This window comes from Peromyscus leucopus, chromosome 22 (assembly GCF_004664715.2).
Source record: "Peromyscus leucopus breed LL Stock chromosome 22, UCI_PerLeu_2.1, whole genome shotgun sequence".
NCBI classification, from domain to species: domain Eukaryota; kingdom Metazoa; phylum Chordata; class Mammalia; order Rodentia; family Cricetidae; genus Peromyscus; species Peromyscus leucopus.
In genome coordinates, this window is record NC_051081.1 from 8,471,236 (window position 1) to 8,484,849 (window position 13,614).

Here is a 13,614-nt window from a genome sequence, read left to right on the forward strand (position 1 = left end):
GGAGGAAGGCTGCTTACTAGCTTGTTTCTCGTGGATTACTAAGGTACCTTTTTTTATAAAATGCACACCTTCCACCATGGGCTAAGTCCTATATAGTGGATCAGGAATGGGAGGATGCTCCCACAGACTACTTTACAGCCCAATGTTTTCAAGCCACTTTTTTCAGTTGAGGTTCCTTATTATCAGATGATGCTAGGTTGGTCTAGTTGAAAACAAATTAACCAACAGAGGCTGAGTATTTAGAATGTCAAAATGCAACAATGTGATTGTTATGATTGTCTCTTAATGCCAAAACCTGTCCCTGAATGATCATGCCTTTTATGTTCATCAATTATTTATGTGCACGCATATGTTTGCTTTGTACACCACTTGTGCCAAAAAGATCAGGGGAGGGCAGCAGATCCTTCAGATCAAGAGTAATAGGAACTTGTGTGCCTTACACATGAATGCTGGCCATCAAACTCTGGTTTGCTGAAAGAGCAAGAATCTCCAAGACTATGATAAAGCTCCTTCATAATTTTTGTTTGTTTGCTTGTTTATTTATTTAGAGACAGGGTTTCTCTCTGTAGCCCTAGCTGTCCGGGTACTAGCTCTGTGTACTAGGCTGGCCTTGAACTCACAGAGGTCTGCCGGCCTCTGTCTCCCAGTGCTGGGTTTAAAGGCCACCGCCATCCTTCCACCTTCATAGTTCTTAATGAAGCATAGTCAACACTCTGCTTCTTTACATGTGACAGTGGTTTAAAATGTTGTAATATTGTTCTCGACATTGGAGCCCTTCTGCTTTTTGCCTCTCTAATAGTAAAGTTGTAGTGGACCACATGACCCAGCCTCCGTTATTTCACTTGTTTACAGTAATGCTCTTCTCATTTTTTGCAGAACTCGGGTGGTTGAGAAAGACTGTGGATATGAATGTGATACTCGGTGTGATAACAACTGTCAACCAATTCCAAAGAATATGATTAATGAATTCATGCCTCATATAATAAGAGGATATGAAAGCCTATGGCATGTAAGAAACATCATAGATCATTCATTCTCACATGTGTATCTCAGAGTCCAATCTAGAGGGAAACAACCTCAATATAAGGAAGCTTTTATACATCAGAAACATTGGGAAAATATCAGTAATTCTGAATCTCTTCAGTTACTAGAAACTTTTCCTAGAGAGAAACCTTACAAGAATCAGCAATGTAAGGAAGCCTTTAGGAGTCTCCCTTCTGATAAGCCTCACAAGAGAAAACAACATGGAGATAAATTCAATCAGAACTTATTAAGGAGATATACAGATAGCCCAAAAGATGATGGAATCCACACGGAAGTGAAATCATTTGTTCATAAGCACAGTGAAGAAGTCTTTATTGATTCCAGTAACCTTATCAACCCTGAAAAAGGTCATATTGGAGAGAAAAGGTACATTTGTAAGCAGTGTGGGAAAACATTTAAATATGCTTCATGTTTTGAGAAACATAAAGTAACTCACAGAGAAGAAAAGCTGTATACATGTAAGCATTGTGGAAAAGCCTTTACCCGATCCAGTTATCGTAACATTCATGAAAAGAGTCACAGTGGAGAGAAACCTTATGCTTGTAAGCACTGTGGCAAAACCTTTGCCATTTTGAGTTCATGTAGCACTCATGAAAGAATTCACACTGGAGAGAAGCCTTATGCATGTAAGCATTGTGGAAAAACATTCACCAGTCTAACTTCCTGTAGAATTCATGAAAGAATTCACAGTGGGGAGAAACCTTATGCTTGTAAGCACTGTGGCAAAACCTTTGCCATTTTGAATTCATGTAGCACTCATGAAAGAAATCACAGTGGAGAGAAGCCTTATGCATGTAAGCATTGTGGAAAAGCCTTCAGCCATTCCAGTTATCGTAACATTCATGAAAGGGGTCACACTGGAGAGAAACCTTATGCATGTAAGCACTGTGACAAAACCTTTGCCATTTTGGGTTCTCTTATCACTCATGAAAGAACTCACACTGGAGAGAAGCCTTACATATGTAAGCATTGTGGAAAAGCCTTCACCCAAGCCAGTTATTGTAACATTCATGAAAGAATTCACACTGGAGAGAAGCCTTATGCATGTAAGCACTGTGGTAAAGCATTTACCAATTCCAATGCTTGTAACATCCATGAAAGAATTCACACCGCACAGAAGCCTTACATATGTAAGCACTGTGGAAAAGCCTTCACCCAAGTCAGTTCTCGTACCATTCATGAAAGAATTCACACTGGAGAGAAGCCTTATGCATGTAAGCACTGTGGAAAAGCCTTCAGCCAAGCCAGTTATCGTAACATTCATGAAAGAATTCACACTGGAGAGAAGCCTTAAACATGTAAACATTGTGAAGAAACCTTTGCCAATTTCAGTTGGTATATCACTCATGAAAGGATTCACACTGAGTGACAATTTATGCATGTAAGCATTGTGGAAAAGCCTTCTCCCACTCTAGTTGTTTTAACATTCATAAGAGGTGTCGCACTGAACAGTAGTTTTATTTATATTATATAGGTATGGTGGAAAAGCCTTCTTGGTAATTAGATTCATGGGAGTAGCCATTTTCTGGATGTCATTTGTGTAGACTTTGTTCCCCAAAGTTGTATAGTTTCTGTATGTCTGTTGTGTTTGTGTGTATGTGTTCCCATGCATGTAAGTGCCTGAGGTCAGAAGAGGGTGCAGGATCCCCTGGAGCTGGAGTTAGAAGCAGTTGGGAGCTGAGTGAGCACAGTACTAGGGTACAAACTGCAGTACTTTCGAGGAGCGGCAAGTACTTTTAACCTTGACACAGTCTTACCATCAACTTCATTTATGGATATTCTATGGTTTGTACTTCGCAGTATTCGTCAAGTACAGAATTGAAGTTTTCTTTTTCAGTTTTTGCTGATGCTTTTATTTTTTGGCTGATTCATGAATATCTAAATATTTCAGTGATCAGTAAGGAAATAGTTATTCAAGATGATTGATTATCATCCTTCTGCACCTGCATAAATTTGTGGGAGCCACAGTACTCACAGGAAAATTGAGACAGAAAAATTAGAAATTGCAGGAGGTGTAGGGATTTATATATAAAAGACAGTGGCAGCTGAGAGACTAGCAGCTTTAATCTACCTAAGTTTCATTTATCCTAAAGATCACCTTTAGAAAATCCCAGTTTTAGATCTTGGAGATGACTACTAAGTTAATGGCCCATAAAAGCTGTCACTTGAACACTTCTACCTGCCCTCCCTCGTTTTGTCCTCACCTAGTTGTCAAGCCACAGTAGCAATAGGGCATACAGTTCAGGCTATTCCAAACCTCCTGTTTGTGTTCCTGTGCAAGTCATTGTAAAGATACACAAGAACCTAGAAGGCATGCTTGCTCTGCACACGCAGATCACCTCACCCATATGAATACCTTAATTTAAATGTAGATAATATTGTCCATCTTTGAATATAAGGTGCTAAAATAACTTTATTTGCAAAAGAAGCAATAAATAGAAGGCATGGCGAGCTCCAGAGTTAAATTCTTCAATGTTCCTACATCATCACTACAGAAGGACTTCCGTGTGAAAGGACCAAGCAGACTCCATTACAGGCTGCCCAGTCTTCTCTCAGAGATTAGGCCTCAATTTCAGTTTCCTGAGACTTGAGCAAGCAGTTTCTGGGAGGGCCATGAGCAAAAGACAATCACTGATGTCTGTGCCAGCAGGGACAGGGAAATAGGACGCACTGAACTTGGGCCACTGAGCCAGTCCCCACAGTCAGTACATGCTAGCCCAGCCAGCCCCCATGGCAGCTCAAGGACAAAGCCTGGGACTTGTCCAGGCCTGCCCAAAAATGGATAACTGTAACTCCCAACTTACCCTAGCCAATTAAAAGTTACTAACATGACTGACACTCACATAAACCAATCCTGAGTCTGTTCCTATGTAGTCTGTAGACCCCGAGACACCACACCCCCCCCCCCCCCCCCGCTAGCTTTACTGCTTATAAATACCCTACCCCCTTGCTACTCGGGGTCTCTCCTGCTCTGCTGCATCAGACAGATGGAGAGGCCCGGGTTAACTCGAAATAAAAAACACTCTTTGCTTTTGCATCAGATTTGGTCTCTTGGTGGTCTTTGGGAGACTCTGGCTACAACATTGTGTCCATGTGATATTGAGGTTTGTGAATGTGTTTCCACTTTTGAATGTAGACATTCTTTGTCTGATTTTAAGCCTTTTCAAAATTTGTTGAAAATTGCTGCCATGTCATTTCATTTTTCTATGCATTCAGTAATTGTATTCTCTTCTTGGTATTTCAGTTTTCTTTTTATAAAATGGTCACATTGAGTAGGACGTGGTAGACGAAACCTTTTATCCCAGAACTCTGGAGGCAGAGGCAGGTGATGGGAGCTCCAGGCTAGCCTGGTCTATATTGGGTGTTTCAGACCAGTCACTGCTCCATAACAGAGAGGCTCTGAATCAAAGAACAAAACACAACCAAATAAGGAAATGGATAGGTTTAAGTGTAAGGTTAAACTATTGTGTTTGCATGGAAGGCCCTCTTTCACATTGCTGTGTCTGGAGAGAACTCAGGATTCCTTCTACCCCAACTCTATTGGTTTTGGCCTCGGGATCTCCAATCAGGAATATCCAGGCCTATGTCTCTTTCCTTAATCAGTGTTGCTGTTACTTCCCTTCATCAAATGTCCGCTGAGGTGCATGGATAAGCCTCACCATTGCCACTGGGTTTGATTGAATCCAGTGTAGATGCTGAGGTGTGTGGTGTCGGCTCCTTCCACGTTCACGTCTACGGACAGACTTTAGGCCTATAGGGAGGACACCTTGACCCATCAGAAACAGGAAAGACAGTGTCCACCGCTCTTGGAGTCCTGAGTTGTTGCTTGTGACAGAGCAGGGGCTGTGGCTCTGTGGCGTTGATGTTCCCCTGGCACTGTGCGGACAGGCGTGCACCAGAGAGCGCTGCACTGGCCTCCTCCTTGTCAAGGAACCGGAACTGTGGGCAAAGCAGGCAGCTGTGCACAAGGCCCGTTCTCTCCCAGGGAAACTGCTTTGTCTCAGGCTAGCTTCTTGCTGAGATGAAACAGCACCTGGAACCTGTGCCTTTTCAGAGCTTGGAGAGCTGTCATGTTGGTGACACTGTGTCCAGACAGTGGTGTGCTCTCTCCTTTAGAGCTATGTCTGTGCTGCTTTAGAGTTTTCCTGTCGTCACCTTTGTGATGTTTTTGTTTTGCTTAGTACTGAACCCAAAGCTATGTCTGGCATATGGCCAACACAGGCTTTGGTATTAGGCTACATTCCCCAAGCAAAAACTCTTCAGTGTGTGTGTGTGTGTGTGTGTGTGTGTGTGTGTGTGTGTGTTCTGTCCTTTTAAAAATGATGATGGGAGAGGACTGGGTCAAAATTCCCATTCACGGAGGAAGAGAATTTTAAATTAGATTTCTTTTTTCACTAATCAGTTCTTTGGCAAAAATTGGGATATTTGAAACGCCCTTCCAAGCTTGCCCTTTGAGAGCCCTGTGAAGGGGCTCGTGGGCTTGGGAATGGATTGCTTCTTGCTTGTTTTACACTAGCTTGCTTCTCCAAGTTGAAGAGCTTGAATGAAGGAGTACTTAATCAGTAATTAATCATTTTACAGGATGAACTTCTTTAGAGGCCAAATAGTATTTTCATTAGTGTTAGATTTTAGGGTACAGGAGACAAAAGGCTGAAAGAGACCAGAGTGTGACCTCAACAGACAACACACACAGCAAGCTGTACCTGCTTTTGCCGTGCAGGGAAGCTGTGCAGTGCAAGAAAGCTGCCTGGCACCTTTCTAAGAGGGTCCTGGGGTCAGGAAGTTGCAGCGCCTTGTTGTACTCAGCCTTGGTATGCAGACTCTCCTTTCTGAAATCATTAGCCCAAGGAAGTCAGACTCCCTTGGGAAACAGGTAGTCTCAGCAGATTTTCTCTCTGGCCTGACCCATAATGGTTGAGAATTTCATGCCTTCTTCCATCCCTTCATGTGGGGTTTAAATGGTCAACAAGCCCAGTTGTGATAATCTTTTTCACAGGGGCACTTTGGAACATCTGAAGACTTGTGTTACTTAGATAGGAGGACAGTCACTTACAAAATGATTGTGATTAGTCAAAACAGTCCCTCTCATATGAAGAACATTTTCAATGGTCATATTTAGAGGCCAAATTTGGTAGACTGCTGAATAAGATATTTGTGGATTTTACTCTTTTATTTTTCTTAAATGGACAATGTGAATAAGGGTTGGAAAGATGGCTCAGTATTTAAGAGCACAGACTTCTCTTTCAGAGGACCACAGCATGTGCATGGTGGCTCACAACCGTCTGTGACTCCAGTTCCAGGGTGTACAGTCCCATCATTTGGCTTTCTAGGGCACAAAGTGCACATGAGGTGCACTGATGTAAATGCAAGAAAACCATCCATACTCAGATGTAACACGAATTGCTACATAATCTTATTAATAAAAAACCCGGAGCCAGATGTTGGGGTGATTACTGAAAGATCAGAGGAACAGAACAAGCCACATTCAACCTCACCTTAACCAACTCCTCAGCCACCAGAGCGAGCTACTTCCTGTATACTCACACCTATATACCTTTCTGTGCCCTACCACCTTACTTTCTCCCTCTGCCCAGCTCTATCACTTCCTTTCTGTCTGTATAGACCTCCAGACTTATATGGTTGACTAGCCTTGGGATCATAGGCATGTGCCACCATGCTTGGCTCTGTTCCTAGTGTGGTCTTCAATTCACAGAGATCCGGATGAATCTCTGCCTCCCGAATGCTAGGATTAAAGGTGTGGGTTACCACTACCTGATCTCTGTTTAATATAGTAGCTGGATTTTTCCTCTGATCCCCAGATATGGGGTGCACAAATAAAATATTACCACACTCAGGAAATGAAATAAATAAATCTTAATAGGCATATGAGTGGCAGTATTATTCTGGGGAATATCCCGATGTTGTGGTCCATCAGCAACAGGAAAGTGTGAGTGTGCCCTGGACTCCTGGAATTGTGGGTTGTGCATTTGTGCCATTGCTGAGGCTGTGAACCACTGCCTTGATGGTCCCCTGGCACTGTGCAGTGTGCCCTGGTCTCCTACACTGGCTTTGTCTTTCCTGAAGCAATGGAATTGTGTGCAAAGCAGGCAGCCAGGCCTCTGGCCCTGTTTTGTTCCAGGGAATCTACTTCATTTCCAGGCCACTCTCTTCTTGGGGTGAAAAGGCTTCTGGGACCTGTGCCCCCCTACTGCTTGCTGTGCTGCCAGGTTGGTGACACTGCACCCTGTCTGGTGTGAGGGACATGAGCGGTGTGCTCTCTCATTGCTCTCCCTCATGGCTATCTCTGTGCTGCTTTTGATTCTTCCTGACATCATGTTTGTGAGTTTATATTCTTCTTAGTATTGAACCACAAGCCAGGCCTGACAGAAGATAAACAATGGTTTTGTCATTAGGCCTCATCCCTCCATTCCCAACTCCCAATCTCCCAAGTGTGTGTGTGTGTGTGTGTGTGTGTGTGTTCTGTCCCTTTTAAAAATGATAATGGGAAAGGACTGGATTGTTCTCTCTGTAATAGTAGGTCAAAATTGCCAGTCACAGAGGAAAAGAACTTTCAATTGGATTTTTTTTAAGTGACCTTTCCTTAGGCCAAAATTGGAGTTTTTGAAAAGCTTTGTCAGCCTTGACCTTTGTGTGCCCTGTGAAGGGGATCTTGGGCTTGTGGTTGAATAGTTTTGTTGCTTCTCCAAGTAGAAGAAATTGCATAAGGGAGTACTTCATGAGTACTTAATCCTTTTTCCCAGAGGAACGTCTTTGGAGAAAAAAAAATAGTGTTTCCAATAGTTTTAGATTTCACAGTGAGGAGTTAGGAGACAAAAGGCTGGAAAGAGACCAGAGTCTGACCAAGCAGAGGACACTGGTCATTAGCACAGACCCCAACGACACTGACTTTCCTGCTGTGCAGGGAAGCTGTGTACTGGGATCAAGCTGCCTGGGACCCTTTAAAGGTCCCTGGGAGGGGCTTGGGACTGAGGAAGTTGATGCAGCTTCCTGGGCTGTGTTGGTGTGTAGTCTCTCCTTCCTGAAGTTATTTGCCCACGGGAGACAGGCTCTCAGCAGACATTCCTCTCCTGAGATGGTTGAGTAAGACAGGCTGTAGTCTCCTGGGAATGCTGTGTTTACAACCAAGATACTCTGTCAAATAGAAGGATGTGTGTACAATATTATTCCTGGACATTCATAGACATGAGTATTCAAATTCTTTTTTATTTATTTTTCTATTATCAGCTTGATACAGTATAAATTCTTATCTTAATAGTGAAATGTTTCATTGAGGCTTGCTCAGTAATTGAGTAAAATCAAAACTTATAAGTCACAGTCATCCTAGGGTCCCCCCCATGCTATATATATATAGATATATAGCCTCCATGGTTCTGTGGGTTGCAGTCTGATTGTTCTTTGCTTTATATCTAGAATCCACTTATGAGTGAGTACATACCATGTTTGTCCTTCTGGGTTTGGGTTACCTCACTCAGGATGATTTCTAGTTCCATCTATTTGCCTGCAAATTTCATGCTGTCATTGTTTTTCTCTGCTGAGTAGTACTCCATTGTGTATATATACCCCATTTTCTTAATCCATTCTTCAGTTAATAGGCATCTAGGTTGTTTCCAAGTTCTGGCTATTACAAATAGTGCTGCTATAAACATAGTTGAGCATGTATCTTTGCGGTATGATTGAGCATTCCTTGGGTATATGCCCAAGAGTGGTATGGCTGGGTCTTGAGGTAGTTCGATTCCCAATTTTCTGAGAAATGGCCATACTGATTTCCACAGTGGTTGTACAAGCTTACATTCCCACCAACAGTGGAGGAGTGTTCCCTTTCCTCCACATCCTCTCCAACATTGACTGTCATTGGTGTTTTTGATCGTAGCCATTCTGACAGGTGTAAGGTGGTATCTCAGAGTCGTTTTGATTTGCATTTCTCTGATGGCTAAGGATTTTGAGCATTTCTTTAAATGTCTTTCAGCCATTTGTGATTCTTGTTTTGTGAATTCTCTGTTTAGCTCTTTAGCCCATTTTTTAATTGGATTGTTCAGTATTTTGATGCCTAGTTTCTTGAGTTCTTTATATACTGTGGAGATCAATCCTCTGTCAGATGTGGGGTTGGTGAAGATCTTTTCCCATTCTGTAGGCTGCCTTTTTGTCTTATTGACCATGTCTTTTGTTCTGCAAAAGCTTCTCAGTTTCGAGAGATCTCATTTATTAATTGTTGTGCTCAGTGTCTGTGCTGTTGGTGTTATATTTAGGAAGTGATCTCCGGTGCCAATGAGTTCAAGAGTATTCAAATTCTTTACCATTTCAGGTTGTCATTGTTGCTGTTTTTACTCTCTTGCTTGGGTTATTTCTAAATAATTCTTTTCATGTGACTATGAATGGGATTTTGTTACTGATTTTGTCTTTCCCCCTAGTCTTTACTGGAGCACAGAAATGCTGTTGCTTATTGAATGTTAATATTAATCTTGTCATGTTACTGAAAGTATTAAATGGTTAAAAAAGGTGGGTACATTTCACAGTTCCCTCTGTATTTTAGTGTAAATTCTTGCTCAAATTGAAATGAGTATTAGCAGTATACTAGATAATTCTAGCTAATTATAGGCAAAATAATTGCATATAAGATAAGAAGACCAACTTTGAGGGTTAAATACTTATTAACTTTATGTTCATTTTTACATTTATAATGTAAAATTTAAATTTATAAATACTTACATTGTGTATGAAAAAGTACACTTTCATCTGAAAGTGTATACACATCAGAAGTATGAAATGGTGAATGGGTCTTGGGCTTCTAGAATCTTTGATGGCAGTTGGGGACACTAACTACTTATGCGGCACTAGCACCTGAAGTTTCCCCTGGTGCTGGAATATAGAGTATGACCCAGCAATGCCGGTGCCCACTTCTATTATGAACATCAGCTGATGGACCTCCAGGCTGATTCTTTTCTTAGTTATTGGAAGTAGATCAACAATGGCCATGTGTGTGTATGTATCTGTGGTAGATGTTTGGACTCTTCATTATATGTGGAGATATGTATAGTTTGTTGAAATGATAATTCTGTATTTTACTTTTGAGGCAAACTCACAGTTATTTGCTTGTTAATTATTAGCAGTTTAAACTCCCACCAACACTAAGTATTCACTTTTCCTCATCCTTGAGTGGGTTTGAGGTCCTCAGACTTGCATGGCAACCTTTATCATGCATACCCATATCCTAGCCCTACAGACATCTGTTTTGTTTTATTAATAAAAATCTAAACAAAACCTTTTAAATATGTTTGTTTTGGGGGGATTTTCTGCATATAAGTGATGTATTTTAATCAGCTTTATTCCTTACACCCCGAGCAGCCATCTCTTAATTTACTTGTGTTTTGTTTTTGTTTTTGATTGCACACTGAGTTCAGTTACTGCTGTCCAAATGTGTGTGGCTATCCACAGGGCATGGGAAACCTACTGGTGGTCACATTCCGGAAGAAAAATGACTCTCTTTCCTTTCAAAGCCATCAGTTGCCAATACCTTCTTACCTAGGGGTGGCCTTCATGAAGATCAATCTCATTCTGCTTGATTTTTTAACTGATGTGATCGCAAGTGTTTTGGGAATTTTAGAATTTGTCACGTGCATTGTAGAATACTTTTTTGTGAAATTGAGTTCATCTCAATGAGAGTCCTCTTCTTTACCTGTGTCTTTGTCCAGTGAACTTCTACAAAAACACAATATTCATATTTATCATAGACAATTGTTATTGTGTAGTATTAACTCAGTAATATTGCAGTTGTTTCCAGCTGATGTTCCAAGGGACACAGGAAGAAAAAGAAAGCAGAGGAGACAAAGACAAAACGAAACATTCTCCATCAGTTCCAAGAGGCTGGAGACTTGGGCCAGAGGAATTGTCCTAAATTGACACTGAGGAGTCCTGCATTGTTTGTGATTTGGCAGAGTCATATATTAATCCACTTTTCTCATATTTATATTGATGTATCCAATCCTGGTGAACATCCTGACAGAGGCAGTTCATTTTTAGCCAACTTGTAGGACATGGAGGCCTCAGGTTGATGATTTTTTTTTTTTTTTTTTTTTGACAAAACTGATTAGATTGAGGCCATCCGTGTGACAATGGAGAGGGGGTAGAAAGTAGTAATGGGAATTTTTAGTAGTGAGAGAGGAAAATTTATTTACTTCCCTTACCTACCTAAAGTACTTAATTGGTTGTTGGGTCTGGGTGGGGTATTCCTGAAGGGACTCTAGCTGGCCCAATAATGGCAAACATGGCTCTGGGAGACCTTGCCCTTCTCCCCCATTCCCTCTGCCTTGCTAAAACCCACTAGATTATATTACTAAAGCTAGCCACCAAGGTCTGTTCCCTTATTTGGCCACTTCCTCCTCCTGAGGCTGACTACCAAGGTCCAGCTATCAAAGTGTTGAAGTTCCAAAATCAAAAGACCCCTTTGGTTCACCTAATTAACATGCCCAATCAGAACATTCCACCACATCCTAGCCCATTCTAACACAGACCTCCCTTTTTTCTCTTCTTAAAAATTACACCTGCAAGGTCATTTGCTGTTTTTTGTTCTGCCTGAGTCAGAAAGCAGCTACTTTAACTTTTCTTCCTCACTTAATAAAGGATCTTTCTGTTAAAACAAATGTTTGTGTATGATTTATGCATAATCTGGGGTCTGGGAGGGTGCTCCCACTATGCAGAGGGGCTCACTTTCAATTCCCATTTAGAGAGTTACTTTATTAAAAGCAAAGGCTTAGTACAAGTCAGAAATAATGCAGCGAAAGATGTCAGCAGACTACACGACTAAGGGTAGGCAAGGGTATCTGTTATCTGGTGGGGGCTTTGAAAGAAAGAGAATTTGGTTGTCAAAGTACATAATACCCTTGTTGGTTCCTAGGGTTTCCCTGGCAACAGGTTTCTCCATAACCCCAAAATGGGCCCCCCATCTCTTTAGTTACTCTCCTCCTCCATGTCCCTCACAACCTACCTCCCACACTTAGCCTACCTAACCTGCTCCCTCAAGTTCCCATCCCTCTATTCTCCCCTTCCCCACTCCCAGTTTACCCAGGAGATCTCCTCTATTTCCCCTTCCCAGGGAAATCCATGCATCCCTCTTTGGGCCCTCCTTGTTATCTAAACTCTCTGGGGCTGTGGATTGGAGGTTGGTTATCCTATACTTTACTCCTAATACTCACTTATGAGTGAGTACATACCATGTTTGTCTTTCTGGGTCTGGGTTATTCTGAATGATTTTTTTCTAGTTCCATCTATTTGTCTGCAAATTTCATGAGGTCACTGTTTTTTTATAGCTGAGTAATACTCCATTGTGTAAATGTACCACATTTTCCCTATCCATTCTTCAGTTGAGGGTCATCTAGGTTGTTTCCAGGTTCTGGCTATTACAAGTAATGGGGCTATGAACATAGTTGAGCAAATGTCTTTGTGGTATGATTGCACATCCTTTGGGTATATGCTCAAGATTGGTATAGCTGGGTCTTGAGGAAGATTAGTTCCCAATTTTCTGAGAAACTGCCATATTGATTTTCCAAGTGGCTGTATAAGTTTACACTCCTACCAGCAGTGGAGGAGTATTCCCCTTACTCCACATCCTCTCCAACATAAGCTGTCTTCAGTGTTTTTTATCTTAGCCATTTTGACAGGTATAAGATAGTATCTCAGAGTCTTTTTTATTTGATTTTCCCTGATGACTAAGGATGTTGAGCAATTCCTTAAATGTGGCCATTTGATATTCTTCTGTTAAGAATTCTCTGTTTAGATCTGTACCCCATTTTTAAATTCGATTGTTTGGTATTTTGATGTCTAGTTTCTTGGGGTTTTTGTTTGTTTGTTTGTTTGTTTGTTTTTACAATGATAACCCCAGCTAAGATTTCTAGCAATAGTGGAGGAGGGTTTCTAAACTGGCCATCTACTGGAATCAGATTGGTGACTGCCCTAATTGTCATCAGAGATACTTTATCCAGTAACTGATGGAAGCAGATGCAGAGATCCACAGCCAAGCACTGGGCTGAGCTCTGGGAGTCTTGCTGAAAAAAAGAAAAAGGGATTGTATGAGCCAGGGGCGTCATAACAGGGGAACCCACAGAGAGAGTTGACCTGAGTTCATGGCAGCTCATGGACTCTGGATCAACAATTAGGGAGCTTCCAATGAACTGATCCAGGCCCTCTGAATGCGTGTGACAGTTGTGTAGCTTGATCTCTTTGTAAAGCTCCTAGCAGTGAGATCAGGATCTGTCCCTGGTGCTTAGCTGGGTTTTGGGAACCTGTTCTTCATGCTGGATTACTTTGCCCAGCTTTGACACAAGGGAAGGAGCTTGGTCCTTCTCAACTTGATATGCCATACTTTGTTCAAGCCCATGGGGGGCCTGCCCCTTTCTGAATGGAGGTGGAGGAGGGGTGGAAGGGGATGAGATGGATGGGAAGTGGGGTGGACCAGGAGAAAGGAGAGAGGGGAAACTGTGGTTAGTATGTAAAATAAGTGAAAAAATATTTTAAATAAAATATTTTTTAAAAGTATATAAAATACACAGAAATCAA

General features: G+C 41.7%; 1 protein-coding gene across 5 annotated transcripts in view; it reads left to right on the forward strand.

Annotated features, from left to right (window-relative positions):
• Window positions 1-13,614, forward strand: part of LOC114680842 (zinc finger protein OZF-like) — a 69,322-nt gene that overhangs the window by 26,608 nt on the left and 29,100 nt on the right. The window contains exon 6 of one of the 5 annotated variants that reach the window (XM_028854011.2): window positions 877-3,813. The exons of the other annotated variants lie outside the window; for them this stretch is intronic. Within the exon in view, the coding sequence (XP_028709844.1) occupies window positions 877-2,338 (1,462 nt within the window). The 3' untranslated portion in view covers window positions 2,339-3,813. Of the gene's footprint in view, window positions 1-876; window positions 3,814-13,614 lie in introns of those variants that run through there. 5 annotated transcript variants of the gene reach the window in all.